This window comes from Cornus florida, unplaced genomic scaffold, assembly GCF_030987335.1.
Source record: "Cornus florida cultivar Cherokee Brave unplaced genomic scaffold, ASM3098733v1 CherokeeBrave_3.0.0_Hap2_Chr09, whole genome shotgun sequence".
Classification (NCBI taxonomy): domain Eukaryota; kingdom Viridiplantae; phylum Streptophyta; class Magnoliopsida; order Cornales; family Cornaceae; genus Cornus; species Cornus florida.
Genome location: NW_026775579.1, coordinates 90,396,952 through 90,419,235, shown reverse-complemented (window position 1 = coordinate 90,419,235; position 22,284 = coordinate 90,396,952). Strand labels below are relative to the sequence as shown.

Sequence of the window (22,284 nt, the reverse complement as noted above, 5' to 3'; positions counted from 1 at the left end):
CTTAAAACTCTGTCACTTGCATCAATGGAGAATTATGGTAGTGTAATTACAATTTTTGCTGATATTGGAGAGTTGAAGAAAATGTAGAGCAACTTAAGTTTTCTTCCGTATTGATGTTTGTATAAATTTGGCTAGTATTCTGAAATCATATTTATATTCAATGAAAGATTTGTGGTAAATGAAGTTGGCCTATGACAACCAAACAGAGGAGGCCAAAAACTTGGGGAAAAAAGAAAGAAAGAAGTAAAGAACGAACTTCCAATAGAGCTATAGAGCTCCCTCATGAGATCAAGCGTAGAATCGAATTTACAGTTTTCTCAATCAGGCGTACTAGATTTTGTCAGGGTAAAGTTTAGAAAAAGAATCAGATAATTGCCAAGGGAGGTAACAAAAGGTTTCTTCTGATGCTGAATAATTCCCAACTTGTCATAATCTAAAGAAGGATTGGAGCCTTGGAGGTGAGCACAAGTGTAGTGCATTATTGTCATCTGCAACGTCTCTCTTTCTCTCTCTCTCTCAACCTTATAGATTATGGGGGATTTCATATTTATGCTACTTTGGGGGTACTTGCTTCGTTGTGGCCTTCTCAATATAGTCCTTGCCATATCATTATCAGTATCATTCCCTTATAATGTATAATATCAAAATCACCACTGATTTATTCTTACGTGTTTACTTCTTCTCTTCACGTTCTTTGGATTGTACAGTTCTTCTTACTTCACATTAAAGTCACATACAGGAGCTATGATTCACAAAAACATGTAAAAGTATGAGCAATTGCAAGGAAATGATGAGGCAGCCTATGATATATGCATTGCTGTGGCATTTTTTTTTATTATTTATTATTCCTGTTGGGGCAAAGTGGCTGCATTATAATCTAGGTGAGAAAATTGAGATTTCGTGTTAGTATAATAACTTTATCATAAGGACTTTATTTGTTCATAGTTTTCTTTGAAATTCTGAGACTCTGACTCTTATTCATTTTTGAACCATGGTGAGTGCCGCCTTTCCCAGCTTTTTCTGCCTGCAAAAATAGACTTCAGTTTTGTCCAGTGATTAATAAGCAAATTAGAAACCCCTTCAAACACTGCCTTGTATTAAGTAAAAGAAAATTAAATATGTTTCCTGATACTTTATTTATATCGTACTTACAAATACATAAATCGAACAACAAATTAAATATTAGGTAAAACTAGCACTACAAATAATCAACTCAATACATAATTGATTAAAGCTTTATATACACATACCAGTTGACAAGCCAACCAGTTGGCTATAAAGAATCAAAGTCTCAATTCATAACTAATTATTACTTTATACGCAATAAGTTTTGCCACTTGAGATAGCTGAATAATGGTTTCTCCGGAACAGGTATGCTTTTGACAAGCCAACCAATTGGCCAGGAAATGGAAGCAATTCCAGTGCATGCACCCCATTGGCCCCAATCTAACCTCTCCGTACCTGCAAACTTCTTCAGAGCTTCCACCATCACCACCTGAAGAACTATGGTAATCCCGATGATCCCTAAAAACAATTTGTTCTTGTGTATTCCCTCAAAGACATTCTTCTTCTCAAGCTTCCTTGCATTGAATTCATTGAAAACTTGGCAAAGCACAAAAGTATTGAAAATCAGGGTGTCATTTACCTTCTCAGTCACTCCGAAGATTGATTCACCCCTGAACTGTAAGATCAAGAGAACGGCTATTTGATACAGAGCTTGAGCTGATAAGTTCCTCCACATTATGTTGGTGATAAGGGGCTCCGTACGACCTACTGGTGGCTTCTCCATGAGTTCCTTCGTGGGCTGCTCTGTGGCAAGAGCAAGAGCACCCAATGTGTCCATAATCAAGTTTACCCACAACAATTGAACCGCAGTTAGAGGAACTTCGCCAGCTGAAACTGCTGCCACAAAGTTGATGAAAAGTGCAGCAATATTCACTGTAAGCTGGAACTGAATGAATTTCTGGATGTTGTTATAGACACACCTTCCCCACCTCAAAACTGTGGAGACTGAAGCGAAATTATCATCCAAAATGACAATGTCAGAACTTTGTTTGGCCACTTCAGTTCCCTGGATCCCCATTGAAAGACCTATATCCGCTTCCTTCAATGCCGGTGCATCATTTGTGCCGTCACCTGTAACTGCAACCACATGGCCTTTTTGTTTCAAGCATTGCACCATTAGAAGTTTATCGAAAGGAGTGGATCTGGCCATAACGCAGATTTTATCAACTTTCTCCATGCGCTCCTCTGGTGTGTAGTTCCGGAATTCAACGCCTTCCACCACTACACCTTCCATTTCCTGATTAGGCTTGAGTATCCCACATTCAGTGGCTATGGCTCGTGCAGTGAAAGCATTGTCGCCGGTGATCATTTTGATTTTCACTTGAGCGTACTGACAATCTTCTACAGCTTTCTTCACACCAGGTCGACATGGATCCTTGATACCTACAAGCCCCAATAGGGTCAAATCATTCTCTTTTAACTTTTGGTGTGCTTTTCCATTTTCATGCTCTTCTTCTGGAACTTCCTTGTGTGCAAAAGCGATGCATCGCAGACTGCTAGCAGCCATACCTTCAATTATTTGATCAAATTTCCTCCTATCAGCATCATCCAGAGCTTTCATGTTTCCCGAGGGATCATAGAAATGTGAGCACATTGCCAGTATCATCTCTGCAGCTCCTTTCCAGTGTACAATCATTGTGTTGTCAGCCTTCTTTCTCATTAACACACCGCTTCTTTTCTTTTCCGAATTGAAAGGTTCAACATGAAGAACAGTACAACTCTGCATCAGTTCCTCCATTTCCATATTTAATTCAAGGACAGCCCAAGAAAGAATTGCTTTCTCCGTGGGGCTACCAGAGAATTCGAATTCGATCCCTGAACGGGGCTTGTAAACGCTGCCAGTAGTGTTCAGACCAACTCCTTGGTGGAGGAATTTCAGGATGTTGGCTGCAATTGAAGTATAACTCCTTTCTTCTATAGATTCTTGGCCTAGCCAAAACTTTGTCACCTTCATCTGGTTCAATGTGAGGGTGCCCGTCTTGTCTGTACATATGACGGTGGCAGAGCCCATAGTCTCACAGGCAGGGAGCTTTCGAACCATAGCCTGATCAGCCATCATTCTCTTCATTGAATAAGCTAGAGTAAGTGTTACTGCAAGTGGCAAACCTTCAGGAATAGCGACGACTACTATTGTGACTGCAGCAGCGATAATTTTCACCACAGCATTGATCACATCATCTGTTTTAGTCTTGCTACCGTTGAACTCTGTATTTCCATTCTCATCTTGTGTGTTTCCAGTGAAGTACCGAACTAACAGCACCACAAGAACGAGGAAAGCAACAGCCAAACCAACCTTACCTATTGATGAGGTTAGCTTGTTTAGCCGAGCTTGTAATGGTGTTTGCTCATCAGAATCACGGCTGATTGTGCTCATCATCTCGCCCCATGTTGTGTTCATGCCAACTGTAGTGACAAGCATTCGAGCATACCCGTCAGCCACCTTGGTGCCAGAAAACAAGAATGGATTCTGACTGCGATTGACTTCCACATGCTCACTTTCCCCCGTCATGCTCGATTCATCCACCTGCAATGAATGCCCGTCTATGAACAATCCATCAGCAGGAATTTGATCTCCAGTCTTCAAGCAAACAATATCTCCAACAACAATTTCAAATATTGAAATCTGTTGGCGCCGCCCGCTCCTCAGAACTTCTACTTGGATGTTGTTGCTGACTTGGGACAACTTGTCGAATTGTCTATTTTGTTTGAAGTTACTTACAGCTGAGACAGTGATGACAAGAAGGACAGCCACAAATATGCTTCCGCCGTCGTACCACCCTTCTTTTAGCCCATGCTCTTTGATGCCAAAAGCAAGGGAAAGTGCAGCACAGACCAAGAGAATGAGAATGGTGGGATCTTTCAAAGCTTCCCACACAAAATGGAAGAAACCTTTTGTGGGCGGCCTGTGATACGTGTTTGTGCCAAAAGCTTCGTGTCTATGTTGAATGTCTTCAGCATCACTATGTATGCCGTTTTCTACTTCAGTTTTGAGAGTATTAGCTAGACCTTCAACCATGCCGAGTTGAACAAGATTGTCCAAATTTTTTTCCTTGACAAGCCTAGTGAGGCTTGACTGATCAATATCAGAGAAGTAAGATTGTGGCTGAACTTCGACATCAATGAGGACATTAGAAGATTGAACAGGGGAGACCTTACACTTATTTTTTTTTTGCAACAGCTTCTGTGAGGTGAGAAAACAAAGCCCTTGAGCAATATATGGTGGCAAGAGCCTTGTGCCATTTCTTTTTGTTGGGTTCGCTAAGGATGGTGGTGGGCAGGTCGAGCAAGAGGTCCACGCAACTCAAGTTTGCATGAAATATTGCAGACATGGTTTGGGGAAGAGGGAATAGATGGAGTTTATATATCAATGAAAAAGATGGACGATATATCTTGAAGAAAAGCAATAATACTGTAACTTAATTGGAGTGATGATACTACTATTAAAGATGCCAGAAATTAAAGGATTATGAAAGAAAAGTATGGAGGTCTCTAACTGTTGTTGAATCCAATCTTTTAGACAACACATGAAATGCCATTTATAATATTGTGAGTAAATGACGTTTGAAATCTGTGTGCAAGAAAGATGCAAAATTCATGTTTGTTCCTACTAACGAGGAAGTAACGAAACAAGTTTCTTGGTATTTACCGTATTACTTAACGAGGGAGATTTTGACCCAAAGTCAAAGACCCGCTTATATATAATGTGAGCGTAAATATGAATGTTCAGGTACATTGCGGAGGCGGCGATGTGCTATCGATCATAGTGGATAAGAGTTTATACTACGTCATTATCCATTATAGTGGATAAGAGTTTCTAGTACGGACGGGTGTGGCATACTGGCATGTGTCATCTGTCATGTAATATATGGCAATATAGCATATGCATGAGAATTGAAAATATGACAAGGCGCAATAATAATTATATGCATGTAACATATATATATATATATATATATTAAGGATGTGATCATGTGGGGATGTGCATTTGGAGTCCCCTTTGTTGTAAATTTCAAGTATGACATCGAAAATGTACTTATTAATAATCTTTTAAGAAGATAGAACAAAGTTATTGTGATCATGTAAGACAAAAAACATAAGTCACACAATTCTTTTTTTATTCACTGACTTTTCATGAATAAGTGTGTAAAAATAATTTTTATTAATTTAGATAGCAAAAACAAATTTGATAGCTAATACACCCCCAACACTTTTCGCATTCTACATCCTCAAATTTAAATCTTACAAAATATGAATAAATAACACTTGTTTTTTTTTATAAGTATAAATAAATAACAAAATATAAATAAATAGCAATTTCAATTCAAAGATCCGATCTTTTATTATTTTACAGTGTGTTTAATTACATGAAATTAGAGTTTTAAAATTAAAATTAAAAAATTAATTTAATTTTTTTTAATTTCAATTAATTATTTAAAATAATTAATTTTTTTAAAATTAATTATTTTTTTCAAATTTTATCAATTTAAATTTTAAAATTTCAATTCCAAACACTCTAAAAGAAATTTATCCCATTATACATGTTATAACGTTTAATTACACTCTAAATACGACAAAACTAGAATTATAATGACATGACACAAAATTGACTTGCCATTGTATATGTGAAATCGTGTCCCTCCCACGTGACATAAGCTCTCTTTTCTATAGGAGGTCAATGTGAAAAACAATAAAACATTAGGTCCACGCTCCAAGATCCTGAATTAAAAGGAAAAAGGTCAAGTGCAAAAGAAATATTGTGCAAAAGTTTTTGTATGCTTTAAAATTCTTATATAGTATTAATACAGTGCAAATATTTCATTAAAATTTAAAATAATTGTATTGTCTTTATTTTTGTAAAATAAATTAATAAATAAAAACTACAAACAATGTAAAATGACCATTTTATTTAACCCCATCTCTCTCTCTGTCTCTCAAAATTTCTGTCTACAACCCAACTTATCTCTTTAAAACCAAACAAAGCTGGTGGCAACATATCAGTACCGAGATCCCCTTGCCCCTCATCTTTTACCTTTCCGATAAAAAAATAGGTGAGTACCGAGCATGTGGAACTGGCTTGCATGTGGTTGGCGTGGACGTGCCGCCACCGCTGACGATTTCGTCCCCGTCCCCTGCGTCTGTCGCCTCATCCTCACCGTCTACAAGGAAAATGACCTCCACCACCCTTATTCAGGCCTAAACCCCAACTGGGTCATCAAGCGAGTGAGCTACGAGCAAACCCAGGGCCACGCGCCGCCATACCTCATCTATGTCAACCACGACCACCGGCGAGATCACGCTCGCAAGACGCGGGCTCAATCTGGCCCAAGAGAGTGATTACAAGCTATTGCTCGATAATCGATTGGGTATGCATATGTTTGATTGTGGGTATGTTCATCATGGTTTGTTGAGATCGGCGATTTGGGTCGAAAATGGGTTGGAGTATAAGGTGGTGTTTATGGGACATTCTTTGGGTTCTAGTGTGGTTGTTTTGTTGACATTGATGGTGGTGAACGATGGGGACCGGGGTAGGCGTGTTTCCAAGTAGTCACCTGTGGTGTTATGCGGTGGCTCCGACGAGGTGTATGTCACGTAATGAAGAGAAGAGAAAGAATTAAGAGAAGCTAGCCTCTATTCTCTCAAAAATGAAACCCTATTCTCTCATAAATAAAAAGATTGGGAAGGAAAATGAGTAAATAATATTTTTATAATATTAAAATTACCCTCTTATAAGAATTAACTCATATCTTATAACATTTTATAAAAAAATTATGATTGTAATTCAATTCTTAACCTTTATTTTTTCTCTATTTTTTTTTAAACAAGAAAACTATTTTTTTTTTTCTTTTCCCACATAATTTATTCAAATATTAATAAAAATCATTTCTTTTCATTTATTTTCTCTTATAACTAATATTATTATTTTTTTTTCATTTTTATCCAATTGAAGCCTTAGTCTAGCAGTGAATTAAGTACGAACGACGGTGAAAAACAATGTCAATTGAGTCTGTCATATTATTTGATTAAGAGGGAGGGTGTACACACGTACCCAACAATCTGATAACACTAACATTATTGAAGATCTAATCTTCCTTCCTTCATTATGTTCTTCTTGAATTGCTACAATTTCATCTTCAAATTCAGTAGTTCCATAAACAATCAAGGTTCACTGGTCCACCTGAAATAATTGGATCCTCTAGATCATCATAAGACCTTTGTCGCATTTTATGGTTCGACACAACTGAAGATATATCAGCACTAAATCCTGGGTCCCGTGAGAACTCTGCTCTCAAATTTTGTTTCGAGTTCAACCCATTGTTCTGAAACAATTGCTTCAATATGGACTGATCTTGAATAAGAAAATAATTTGAATATTGAAAATATTCAAGATTTGGGATAATTTGGGTGGAAAAATGATATAGGAAAATAGACTTTTTGGAGAAAGCAATGAAACAGGGGATGCATGATGAGAAGGTTTTGTGGAAGATGAGGCTAATTGAGGTGTGTAAAAGCTATCAACCATGTCTTCCTGGGAGTTCTGGTCCTCCATTGGGTTGGAGAAGTAGGTAGTGTAAGATGCATCGACAACTGGTGCTTCGAGTCTGGCCATTAGAAACAGAACAATCCATTAATGGAGGCAAATTTGAAGGCTTCAATTGGGGCTATATACATCATGTGAGAGGGGCAAAATGGAAAAAAAAAAAAATGATAAAATCGGATTTTTATATTTATTATTATTATTATTTTATTTTTTTAACATTATGGAGTGAAATGCACCTTGTAAAAAAAAGGAGATACATTGTGCACATAATCTATATTACTGGGATTATTCTTTGCTTGCTTTTTCTAATCAGGGAATTTTGATATCGCTGAACAGTTGGAACTATCTAATATATATCTATCTATATATATCTCTCTCTATATTTATATTCTGAATCTTCTGTAAATTGAAGGCTCTATCCACCAGCTCTTGGACGCGTCAGCTTACGTGAAGGCTAAGCACTGAAACCTTAAATAATGTTTGGCAAGAAAGAAAAGAAGGGAAACAGCAAGTAAATGAATTCCCATCTTATAAAGTCAAATGGCACACGCATCACAGTATAGAAGGAAGATATGAACGCATAATTTCGGCCGCCGATTTGCTCTTATCATACCGACACCCATTACTTCATCTGCAGATATAATTCATAACTTGTTAGTTGTTACACGTACACGAACACGGAGAGAGAAATTCACTAAGAAAAGGAATACTAAGAGAATAGTATTTCATGATTATATATATATACAAATACACGACATTTGATCCTCTGATATAGAAAGAAGAGGAAAATTGATATTTTTCGGCCTTACTTTGTCTTAATTTGTTGAATCTTGAAATTTAAAGGTTGGCACAGTGTCGCAGAGATATTTATTGACTTATGTTTTGCATTGTCGATCGGATCGGATGGATAATTCCACGGCGAGACACAAGAAGAGAAAAGAGAGAGAGCTTCAACAAAAATCACTCAAAAAATTCCAGTATATTATTGTATGGCGGCGGAGGACTCTGTGTGAGAGAGTGATGCAAATACATAAAAAAAAAAAAAAAAAAAAAAAAAAAAGGAAAAAAATAATAAGGGGACAAAAGCAAAATTTTAAGCTTATAAAAAAACAGCCGCCAGACTTTTCAGCTATGAAGCACGGACACTCCTCCCAGGAGTCCCGTATCCGCATCGGATATTTTTCGGACACCGACATCCGTGTCCGACACTTCTGTAAAGTATCCAAATATTATTTTTTATTGGACACACGTGTCCGAGGCTCGGACACACGGTCCGACACTTCTGTGAGACAAAATTTATTTTCTCTCACTCATCTCAGTCTCTCATCTTCTTCAATTATCTCTCTTCATGAACAAAATATATATATATATATTTAAGTTACATGAACAAAACTTTGTGAAAGACTGAAAGTATATATGTTTATTCATATACATATTTAGTTCATTATAGTTATGTCTCTTCTGTACATCTTCGTTTGGAATTTGGATCAACTTTATTTTTCATTTATTTTCTGCTTTGTCTTGTCCATATTGTTCTTATAACAGAGATGAAATTATTGAAATTGATTCTGTTCTTTGTTGTTGTTTTATTTATCTGTACAAGATTCTAATAATTATATTTTGAATATATAATTATATATATATATAATTTTATAGGCGTATCCCCGCCGTGTCGGTGTCCTATTTTTTTGAAATTTGCCGTGTCGCCGTATCCGTGTCGTATCGTACCCGTGTCCTGTATCTGTGTCCGTGCTTCATAACTTTTCAGTTACTTGTTTCTTCTCCTTCTGGGCGTTCTCTTTCTTTGCCGGGCTGGTTGCCCCCGTCTCTGGGAGTTATTAAATGTAACGTGGATGCCTCCTTCTTTCTTTCATCTCATTTGGGAGGAGGTGAGGCTGTTTTTCGTGACTCTTCAGAGACTATTTTGGAGGCTGTGCTTTTTAATCAATTTCCGGCTTCTAATGCAACTTTGGCTGAGGCTTTATGCATTCGTAAGGCTGTCTTCTGGGTGTTGTCATTTCACTACTCTCACGTTTGGTTTGAATCTGGTTTGTTGGTAGTGGTGAATGCTGTTTTGGATAATACTTCTAGGCCTTTGGATATTCAAGCTATTACCTTTGATGTGCAGGTGGCGCTTCGGGGTTTCTCCTCATCCAGTCTTAGTCATGTTCACAGGCATGGCAATGAGGTGGCTCATACTCTTGCAGCGCTGTCTAGAGGTCATCTTGTCAAGGATGTTGCTGTTGTCTCTATTCCTTTTCATATTCGATGTCTAGCAGCCAAGGATTGTTCATGTTAATTTTGTGCTGCTTCTTCTGGTGTGTTTGATTACTTCTGAAAAAATAAAATAAAAAAATTACAGAAAAAATATATATTATTACAACTAAAATTCTAACTAAGAAGTGGAGCCAAGAAATTTATATCTTGATGAAGTGGATAAAATCATAATTTTAGGCTTTTCATGTCTAAACTTTTCAGACAAATTATATATATATATATATATATATATATATATATATATATATATATATACACACCTTATAAAAGTGTATTCAATTTATAATATTTATATACATTTTAAAAAGTTATTTTTAGTTAAAAGAAAAGTTAAGTGACATTTGGTTAACACCTCTTTAAACCATTGCGTATTAAAAAGTATAACGATAATTTTCAAAAGTCATCAACTGTTAAGATACCTCTTGTCAAGAGTTATCTATGGTCTATATATGTAGAGAGTCCTATATTTTAAGATTTCACAAGGAAAAAAAAAAAAAAAACCGTCTTTCTCCCTGCAAAAATGTTATTCTTAGTTTATAAAAGTTGGTGTTAAAATTGTTGGAGTCATGGATTTGGGTGTTGCCCAACTCTTCCTTTGAAATGATTCACAGGTTCTTCGTTCTTTTTCTTACTTTCCTTTACATTTTTATGCCCAATTTTAATATAAGAAATAAATGTTTATGTTAAAATAGTTATACAAAATTATATACGTTAATACGGTATTTTTTAGCCATTAAGATGTTATGTTTTTCGTCTATATATGGCTACAAAATCTCATATTTTAAGATTTTAGGGTGAAAAAAATAAAAAAGACTCTGCAAAATATTATTCTATTTTCAAGTATATACATTAATACGGTGATTTTCAGTGGTTAAGATATTTATCGTGTTTAGAGAGTCCCGTACTTTAAGATTGTAGGGAAAAAATATATATATATACTGCAAAAATATTATTCTATTTTCAAGTCTACCCCCTACAGAAGTCTTTCTCAGATGATATACTTCTTTATATAATAATTAGTTTAGTAGGTGATAAAAGTAGTTATTATTATTATTGGAGTAAAAAAAATTGGGGTGCTATGAATTTTTTCATTTGAAACGATTCCCACTGTTTCTAAGTTCATCTCTCTCCCACACGGGCCACACACACACACACATATATATATATATATATATATATTTCAACATGCTATCAATTTATACATTTAAAACAAATTTTTAATTTTAATCGGAGAAATAAACGTAATTTTTCATTTTAATTAAAACTGTTTTACAAAATTATATACATTAACATTCCACAACGATAATTTTCAAAATGCACCAGTTATTAAGATTACAATTGCCACTGGTCCTTTCTCTACAAATGACTAGAGAGTCCCAAATTTTACAATTTTAGAAAAGAAATTAAAAAAAAAAAAAAAAAAAAAAAAACTCCTTCATGTTCTTCTCTTTGAATATATCATTCTATTTTCAAGTTTCAAGTCTGCTGTCTACTAATAGTATACTTCTTTTATAATATTTTTTTTAAAGTGGATAAAAGTTGCTTATAAACTGTTGGAATTAGGTGTTGCCAACTTTTAATTTTAATTTGCTGGAGTCATCATGTTTTCTTTCTTTTTATATCTATAAATTAATCTCTTTATTAAAGTCAGTTGGATTTTTTGTATTTACATACACTTTTAAAGTAGCTATTTTCATTTTAAATAAACAAATTACGTGACTTAAAAAAAAAAAAAAAAAAAAAAAAAAAGAAAAAAAAAGAAAAAAACTAAACTACTTAAAAGTTACCACCCCTTTTAAAAGTCATCTTCTTAATGCAAACACTTCTAATATTTTAATAGTTACACAAAGATGATTAACACCCATCACTTATATAAATCATATTAATAGTTACGTGACTTTTCCTTATTCTTCATATTTATAGTTATCACGTTCATATAAATCACTCATAAAATTAATTTGTACTAACCATTATTCCGTTAATCTAAATTATCACTCTAATTAAATTATTTTCTATTTGTATACATTTTTATTAATTTAATACTAACTTAAATAAGTTTACATCAATTATCAAATGAAATTATGACACAATCGTTCATGCAAATAACACAAACTTTCACAAAGGACATAAATGTCGGATAAAACAATTAAAATATCAATTGTCCTACATTTTCAATACAACAACTAAACCTAAATAATCATGAAGTAAATAACAACATTAACATGATATCAACGAGTCATTAGAAAAAGTCACATCATCATCCAGTAAAATTCAACAAAAAATATTAAATATCAATTTAAAATGATTTTGCTGGTAAAAAGAGTCATTGTAATTAAATACAATTTAAGTTATTTTTATTAGTTAGTCAATGTTTCCATGATGAAAAATATTTTCTTCTTTTATTTTTTGTTTTGAAAGATTTAAAATTGAAGTCAATTTTATTTTATTATGAGATATAATAATATATTAAATGCTAATTAATTATTTAATATGTATTTTTATTTACGTGCATTGCACGTGGTCATTTTTTAGTATATATATATATATATATATAATTGATTAATACAAATTTATATTAGGGTTAAGTATACCAAAATTCCATTAACTATGAATGGATTGCAAAAAATTTACCTGAACTAAAAATATATCTCATGAACTATGAGACTGTTACACTTTACCCCACCGCGCCAAATAACCTTTATAAAAAATAAAATTACCATTTTGCTCATTAATTAAATGGCGCCGTTTCCTCTAACATCCAGTTTGAGTTGTTGACGTGGTCATTATAATCTCTATGTACAAAGAAAAATTGACAAAACATTCCATCTTTATCAATATTTTGTTGACTTTTAAAATATTAAAAATAACATTGTTTATATAATACACACGAAAGTATTAATATTTTCTTCTTCCCCAACCAACCAGGTCCATGGATGCCCCCACCGCCTTTCCCTCTCTCTACAATCCACCTCTATAATTCTCTATTTATATACAAGTGGTACGAGTGGTGGGACGTATATATGGTATATGTATTTATATATAAAATATTAATTTATTATGAAAAGGCTATTTTTGTCTTCTTAAAATTTTGCCTAGTCACGTGATTCACATGCCTTAATTTCCTGGATGTTGGATTTCAGACTGTCCAACTAACTTTTTGCAACAAATGAAATAGTTAGGGATTAAGTGTGATAGTTCAACCCTTTTTTTTTTTTTGAGAAAGAGAAGAAATTTGAAAGGGGGTTTAATGCACTTAACCTTTTATATTATTTTATGTCTTTACCTTTGTCATTTGGGTGTTTATAGTTACCTAAATTATATTGACTGAATAAATTAGACACATAAATATATCGAGTGATTTTTACTTCAATCTCTCCTAAGATTTGGCGTGTGTGCTCACTGCTAGACACATTCTTAGTGTTTTCTCTTCGGCATATTTGTCGACCAAATTTTATAAAATGACAAATTTGACCTTCCTTTGTATAAAGTGCAATATAATATACTACTTTAATATAAATATAGTTATTGACTTTTTACGGTCAAAGTTACTTTTCAACCAATGGTAAACAAGTTTAGGAAAAATCAAAGTAATAAATACTAAATTAAAGAAGGTTAATTTGTCCAAATTTCAAAGAAGGTTACTCCAATTTACCATCTAGTTAGTGATTGATAATTAAAGTTACAATTTTATTTATTTATTTATTTTTATGTTAAAATCATTGAATATTCATTTCTACGTCGTGTATGGCCTTCTCCATGAATCAGTGTCCTATGTATTATGGCATTTGAAATTGAATATGCAAAACATTTGCGTAAGATATGCATGGCGACTTCTGATTCCGGGCACCAATAACTTCAGCAAATTTTCCTTGCAAATTGCACTGAGACACTTTAGGAGATTTTCCTTGAAAATTGCACTGAAAAAAAAAAAAAAAACTTGCTAGTTGCTTGTGTTGCATATATTCTCGACAACAAATAACATCAAGAATTAGGTTACGTTGGAAAAAAGGAAGGACTTGTGAAAGATAAGAGGGTTTCATATTTTGCTTTCACAAGTATAAAATGACTATGTTGAAGACGAATTTAGAATATTAAAAAAAAAAAAAAAAAGAATAATGGATTCAATGCCTCCAATCAATTATAATTAACTTTGTAGGTCCATGAGGTCAACTTTAACTCTGAATATGCATATAATTTAACATTCAACTTGACTCACAACTCTTAATGTGGTTTATGTGTTGAGTTCTCCGGAAGGAAATTAAAGTGATTAAATTTTGAATAAAAACAATGCCATTGTATAGGCGAGGACTTGTGTAGTCCGACACTGTTTGATAGACTTTGAAAATGGGCTTCACAAACCAGGCTCATTATGTGTTCCTAGCCGGTCTAAACCTAGCCCACCTTTCTCAACAAGAAAAAAATGTGTGTGTGTGTGTGTTTTTTTTTCTTTTTAAAAACAGGTAAAATGTACATAAGGGATATGAATAGTGATCCAGCCCAAAAGGTAGAGAAAATTGTTGTCTGAACCATGAGTCAACCCAATAAATTTGCATTTACATTTGGGCCTGGATTTCTAAATTCTAAGATCAACGATAACAATTAATCAACAAGTAGAAATATATTCCATCTGAATATAAGTGTCACTTATAAAGAATAGTAATTGTTAAAAGGACATGGGAGGTATATAAAAAAATTACTAACTTGTCATTCTAAGAGCCAGTTTTGGATTGCCGTTGGAATGTTAAAAACGCTTTTGATGGTAGAACTGTTATAAAAGTGTTATCAGTAAAATGCACTTAAGCGTTTGGTGACGCATTGTATAAATAATTTTGTTATACTTGAAGCATTTTTAAACTTGTTTGGTAATAATGTTGCTTAAAATATATATATTACTAATTTTATTATATTACCCTTACACTAAATCTATACTAATTCCCCAGTATTAAATATTATAAAATTTCACTTGTATTGGTTTATTTATTTATTTATTAATATCACATATTTTGTTTATGATATTGAATTTGTATTGAGTACTAAAATATAAATGAGTTAAACATATTTTAATAAAGATTAATTTGTATCTGGTTTGGGATCTTCTAAAATAAGCAAATTTATTCATATGCTATCTAATAATGAAATTTAATAACATAATATTTTGTAATATAGACAATATTTCATAAAATAAAATTAAACACTTTAACCACAATTAATAATCTCATTACTTGTTATTTAAGATAATAGTATAAATGTATTATAGTTATTTTAAAAACAAATTACAAATCATAATTTATTAAAAATTAAACATTTAACAATTATATAATTTAGAGCCCCAAAATAAACTGAGATTGGAAGGCGGGAGAGTCCCAAAATAAATTAGTATTTTAGTTTGTTACACAATCCATATTGTTTGCTATTTGTTTGTAAAAGGGATACAATTGTATTTATAAAAAATATAAAGAGATTAAATTGTCTAAAAGAAAATTAGTTACCTAAAAACATGGACTCTACCTTAACCAATTTTAAAAGTTATGATTTCTAACTTCATTTAAATGCATTTTTTAGACCCAATCTCAACCTTTTATATGAGCTTTTTTTTTTTTTTTTTTTTCCCACCAAACACGTTGTACCGTAGTGTTTAAAAATAAAAGTACTTTTCAGTGGTAGAGAAGCAATCCCAAACACCCACTAAATTTTGAATATTGAAATTTAAAATTTAAAATTTCAAAAATATATATGTAAAGAATAACGATATGAAATATATTATTTTAAAAAAAATAAACTACTATTTTAAGACAGACCAAAAGACAGAAAGTCATTGACATTTATTGTGAGAGGGAGGGGGTAAGTGCATGTCATTCACATTAAAACAATTATTTTCCTTGTAATGGCAATTGGGATTTGGAGTAAAGAATCATAACAGCCAATCTTCTCACTTAGAAAGGGGAATGCCAAGAACTCAGTCTCTCTCGTATGTCACTAGCAAGGGTTGGATTGTCGACTTCTATCAGAGGTTGTGCCATCATCGATTAGGTCCAACCCGAACCATCTTCTTCATCATTGTTTTTGTCTTCTATACTTTGTTTCTCGGGTAAGTATACAATTTATTCATTTTGGGCTTTATTTTTTATTTTTTTAATTCTCTCTTTCTCTGATCTATTTTTTTTTTTTTTTTTTTTTGATTTTTTAAAAAATACAAATGTGGTTTGTTTTGTCATATATATAGCATGCTATATGTTTGATTAAATTACATGATGAAATTTGGATATTTATTTTCTGAATTTGTTATTATGCTAAACTACTAAACTATATATTAACAAATAAAGCAGTTTGTTAATTAATGAAGAAAGAAAAGCAATAGAACAGTGTGTTCAAGAATAATTTTTCAAATTCCAACTTAAAATTCTGTCACTTACAACTATGAAGAATTATGGTAGTAATTACACTTTTGGCTGATATCGGAGAGTTGGAGAAAAAGTGTAAATTTTCTTGGGCATTGATGTTTGTATACATTTGGCTAGTATTCTGGACTCATCATATATATTCCATGAAAGATTTGTGGTAAATGAAGTTGGCCTATGACAACCAAACCTAGGGTTCTTGTCCTTGAAAACCCAAAAGCTAATTAACTTTCTCATGAGATCAAACGTAGAATAGAGTTTATAGATTTCTCAATCAGATATACTAGATTTTCTCGGAGGAAAGTTTAGAAAAAAACATCAGAGAATAGCCAGGGGAGGCAACAAAAGGTTTCTTCTGATACTGAATAATTCCCAAGTTGTCACAATCTAAAGAAGGATTGGAGCCCTAGCGAGTGCAAGTGTATTACATTCTCTCTATCTACCGTGTAGATTATGGGGCTTTCATATTTGTGCTAGTTTGGGGGTACTTTCTTTGTTCCTGACATTCTCAATAGGTGGTCATTGCCATACCATTGTCAGTATGAATCCCTTCTGATGTATAAAATCAACACTGATTTATTCTTATTTGATTGCTTTGTAAATTTTTGTCTGTGAAGGTAAGAGAGAGAGAGAAGAATCTACAACGATTGCATTGTTAACTTTATATTCTTAGTCATGTGCAGTTCTTTTAACTTCACAAATAAAGTTACACACTAGAGCTACATTTGAAATTCGATTTTTGAACATGGATTGCACTAGCTTACATTCACATTAGAGCGAATAATTCTCTGAAGGCAATGAAAAAGTATGAGCAGTTGCAAGGAAATGATGAGGTACTACGATCTATGCATTGCTATGGCAGCAAATTTTTTTTTTTTTTTGTTCCTCTTCTGTTAGGCTGCTTATCAACTTTTTTGCCCCCTCTCTTAACTTGTGGAGTTTTGACTGTAGAGATTTGATATGAATCATTAATATAATTATGGGGTAAATGTTTAGTAACCATCATGTCAAATACTATTTCACTTACATATCCATCTAAGTTATTGTAAACTTAATAATCGATTCTAGGCCTTCAGTATGGGCAATCTGAATTTCCCTGTGAATAGTAGAAAGTCCAAAAACCGCCTTCAGATTTTCCCCATTTAGATATGTTTTAGTTGCGATTTTCCCCATTTAGATGTTTTAGTTGCATTTTCGAAGTGTTCTTGATCATTCCTACCTTCATTTTTTTTTTTTTGTTCCTCTTCTGTTAGGCTGCTTATCAACTTTTTTGCCCCCTCTTAACTTGTGGAGTTTTGATTGTAGAGATTTGATATGAATCATTAATATAATTATGGGGTAAATGTTTAGTAACCATCATGTCAAATACTATTTCACTTCCATATCCGTCTAAGTTATTGTAAACTTAATAATCGATTCTAGGCCTTCAGTATTGGCAATCTGAATTTCCCTGTGAATAGTAGAAAGTCCAAAAACCGCCTTCAGATTTTCCCCATTTAGATATGTTTTAGTTGCGATTTTCCCCATTTAGATGTTTTAGTTGCATTTTCGAAGTGTTCTTGATCATTCCTTACCTTCCTTTAGATCAAAAGTTTTAAAAGCACGTAATAGTGTTTGCTCAGTCAGTTTCTACATTTTCACTATGTCCGGTACCTAGTTTTCAAAACACCCATTTCTGTGGGTTGTTACTAGCAATATGCTTCTTCCTACTATAAGTCTATAATGGTTGAGGAATTGACCCCTTCTCTGACCTACATTTTTTTATAAATGAAAATTTTAATATATTTATAATCTAGTTGTAGATACCAGTATTTGTGATTTAATCAATCTTCTGTGACATTTACCTATATTTTAATTAATTAAGTGATACTGCTCACTTGATTTGCAGAATAGCTCCTTATTAAATATTCACCATAATTTTTTCGAAAACAATGCTGTAAACCGAACACTTAAGGGAATCCACTCCTTCCACCTTCAGCAGTGAACTTTCCGTTAAATATACTAGCGAAGACAAAAATGTCCCAAAAAAAACTCTTAGAATTCACTTTTTGAAGGCATAAACTGAGTTCCTGGCCTATTCGTTGACTATTGCCATTCATCTGCATTATGTCTAGGTTAGAAATTTGGGGAATTCATCTTAGTATAATAATTTTATCATGCAGAACAATCTTTTCTCACAGTTTTCTCTGAAATTCTCAGAGTATGCCATTGTTTCTAATTTTTGAACCATGGTAAGTACCCTCTTTCTCCCTGCAATAATTGACAAATTTGACTCCAGTTTTGTCTTGTGCTAATTAAGCAAATTAGAAAACCCTTGAAAATAGTGCCTTGTATTAACTATTAAGCAAAATAAAAATAAATGTGAAACGTGGTATACTTTATTAATGGGAACATATACTTTATTAATAGGAACATATACTTACATATACTTACAGATACTAAATCGAAGAACAAACTAAATATTATGTAAAATTATCAACACTGATAAAAAAAAAAAAAAATTCAACAATTCAATACATGACTGATTATTACTTTAGAAGCATTAAGTTGCCACTTGAGATAGCTGAAAAATGGTTTCTCCGGAACAGGTACGTATTTGACAAGCCAACCAATTGGCCAAGAAATGGAAGCAATTCCGGTACATGCTCCCCATTGGCCCCAATCCAACCTCTCTGTACCTGCAAACTTCTTCAAAGCTTCCACCATCACCACCTGAAGAACTATGGTTATCCCAATGATCCCTAAAAACAATTTGTTCTTGTGTATTCCGTCGAAGACATTCTTCTTCTCAAGCTTCCTTGCATTGAATTCATTGAAAACCTGGCAAAGCACAAAAGTATTGAAGATTAGAGTGTCATTTACCTTCTCGTTCACCCTGAAGATCGATTCACCCCTGAACTGTAAGATCAAGAGGATGGCTATTTGATACAGAGCTTGAGCTGATAGGTTCCTCCACATTATGTTGGTGATAAGGGGCTCAGTTCGACCTACAGGTGGCTTATCCATGAGCTCCTTGGTGGGCTGCTCTGTGGCAAGAGCAAGAGCACCCAATGTGTCCATAACCAAGTTTACCCACAACAATTGAACCGCTGTTAAAGGAACTTCGCCAGCTGAAACTGCTGCCACAAAGTTGATGAAAAGTGCAGCAATATTCACCGTGAGCTGGAACTGAATGAATTTCTGGATGTTGTTGTAGACGCACCTTCCCCACCTCAAAACTGTGGAGACTGAAGCAAAATTATCATCCAAAATGACAATGCCCGAGCTTTGTTTGGCCACTTCAGTTCCCTGAATCCCCATAGAAAGACCAATATCTGCTTCCTTCAATGCGGGTGCATCATTTGTGCCATCACCTGTAACTGCAACCACATGGCCTCTCTGTTTCAAGCATTGCACCATTAGAAGTTTATCAAAGGGAGTGGATCTAGCCATAACACATATTTTATCAACTTTCTCCGTGCGCTCCTCTGGTGTGTAATTGCGGAATTCAACACCTTCCACCACCGCACCTTCCATTTCTTGATTAGGCTTGAGTATCCCACATTCAGCGGCTATGGCTTGTGCAGTGAAAACATTGTCCCCGGTGATCATTTTGATTTTCACTTGAGCATACTGACAATCTTCTACTGCTTTCTTCACGCCAGATCGACATGGATCCTTAATTCCCACAAGCCCCAATAGGGTCAGATCATTCTCTTTCAACTTTTGGTGTGCTTTTCCATCTTCATGCTCTTCTTCTGGAACTTCCTTGTGTGCAAAAGCAATGCATCGCAGACTACTAGCAGCCATACCTTGAATTATTTGATCAAATTTCCTCCTCTCAGCATCATCCATAGCTTTTATGTTTCCCAAGGGATCATAAAAATGTGAGCACATTGCCAGTATCATCTCTGCCGCTCCTTTCCAGTGCACGTTGATCGTGTTGTCAGCCTTATTCAACATTAACACACCGCTTCGTTTCTTTTCTGAATTGAAGGGTTCGACATGAAGAACAGTACAACTCTGCATCAGTTCCTCCGTATCCATATTTAATTCAAGGACAGCCCAAGAAAGAATTGCTTTCTCTGTGGGGCTACCAGAGAATTCGAATTCGGTCCCTGAAGCAGGCTTGTAAATGCTGCCAGTAGTGTTCAGACCTACTCCTTGGTGGAGGAGTTTTAGAACATTGGCTGCAATTGAGGTGAAACTCCTTTCTTCTATAGATTCTTGGCCTAGCCAAAACTTTGTCACCTTCATTTGGTTCAATGTGAGGGTGCCTGTCTTGTCTGTACATATGACAGTGGCAGAGCCCATAGTCTCACAGGCAGGGAGCTTTCGAACCATAGCCTGATCAGCCATCATTCTCTTCATTGAATAAGCTAGAGTAAGTGTTACTGCAAGTGGCAAACCTTCAGGAATAGCGACGACTACTATTGTGACTGCAGCAGAGATCATTTTCACCACAGCGTTGATCACATCATCTGTTTTAGTCTTGCTACCAATGAACTCTGTATTTCCATTCTCATCTTGTGTGTTACCAGTGAAATACCGAACCAACAGCACCACAAGAACGAGGAAAGCGACTGCTAAACCAACCTTACCTATTGATGAGGTTAGCTTGTTTAGTCGAGCTTGTAATGGTGTTTGCTCATCAGAATCACGACTAATTGTGCTCATCATCTCGCCCCACGTTGTGTTCATGCCAACTGTAGTGACAAGCATTCGGGCATACCCATCAACTACCTTGGTGCCAGAGAACAAGAATGGGTTCTGACTGTGATTGACTTCCACGTGCTCACTTTCCCCCGTCATGCTCGATTCATCCACCTGCAACGAATGCCCGTCTATGAACAATCCATCAGCAGGAATTTGATCTCCAGTCTTCAAGCAAACAATATCTCCAACAACAATTTCAAATATTGAAATCTGTTGGCGCCTTCCGCTCCTCAGAACTTCTACTTGGATGTTGTTGCTGACCTGGGACAACTTGTCGAATTGTCTATTTTGCTTAAAGTTACTTACAGCTGAGACAGTGATGACAAGAATGACAGCCACAAATATGCTTCCACCGTCATACCACCCATCTTTTAGCCCATGCTCTTTGATGCCAAAAGCAAGGGAAAGAGCAGCACAACCTAGGAGGATGAGAATGGTGGGATCTTTCAAAGCTTCCCACACAAAATGGAAGAAACCTTTTGTAGGCGGCTTGTGATATGTGTTTGTGCCGAAAGCTTCGTGTCTACGTTGAATGTCTTCAACATCACCATGTATGCCGTGTTCCACTTCAGTTTTGAGAGTCTTGGCTACACCTTCAACCATCCCGAGTTGATCCAGATTGTCCATTTTTTTCTCCTTGACAATCCGAGTGAGGCATGACTGATCAATGTCGGAAAAGTTGGGGGGTGACGGAATGATATCAATGGTGACATTAGAAAATGGAACAGGGGAGACCTTTCTCTGTTTTTTGTCAAGAGCTTCTTTGAAGTGAGAGAATGCCCTTGAACAATAGATTATGGCAAGAGCCTTGTGCCACCTCTGTTTGTTGGCAAGATCCAGGTCAAACAACGGCTCCATGCAAGGCTGCAGGTTTGCATGAAATATTGTGGACATGGTTTTGAGGAACAGAGAATGAAATTTATACTAGTGTATTGATCTTAAAGAAAAGCGCTACTACTGTAACTTAAGTGTATCACAAGAAGTAAGATACGAGAAATAAAAGGAATGTGAAAGGAAAACTAAATTGTATGGAGGTCTTACTCTAGTTGAATACAATCTCTCAACACAAATAAAATGTGAAGTGTGGAATAAAATGTTTGCAATGTGTATTTAGCATTGGGTTATGATGATTTATATAGGTGCAGAACTAGCAGAATTTCCACGTAAATGACCATGGCATAGGACATAGTGAGCTCTCTATGTGCTGCTAACCATAGAAAATGTTAATGGACAAGGCAAAAACAAGTCAGGGGGTGAATGTAATTTCATCGGAAAGTGGTGGGTAAAAGCCGAAAAATCGCATCCAAGCCA

General features: G+C 34.6%; 2 protein-coding genes across 2 annotated transcripts; both read right to left on the bottom strand.

The window, feature by feature from the left end:
• Positions 1–1,159: 1,159 nt before the first annotated feature.
• On the bottom strand, positions 1,160–4,394 carry LOC132275084 (putative calcium-transporting ATPase 13, plasma membrane-type). Its single transcript, XM_059776469.1, is given in 2 exon segments — positions 1,160–4,228; positions 4,230–4,394. Coding segments are annotated over 2 exon segments (3,084 nt in total). The 3' UTR covers positions 1,160–1,309.
• A 14,222-nt stretch (positions 4,395–18,616) lies between these two features.
• Positions 18,617–22,062, bottom strand: LOC132275083 (putative calcium-transporting ATPase 13, plasma membrane-type). Its single transcript, XM_059776468.1, has one exon. The coding sequence runs from the start codon at positions 21,865–21,867 to the stop codon at positions 18,781–18,783; it is 3,087 nt and encodes a 1,028-aa protein (XP_059632451.1). The 5' UTR covers positions 21,868–22,062; the 3' UTR covers positions 18,617–18,780.
• Positions 22,063–22,284: the final 222 nt, after the last annotated feature.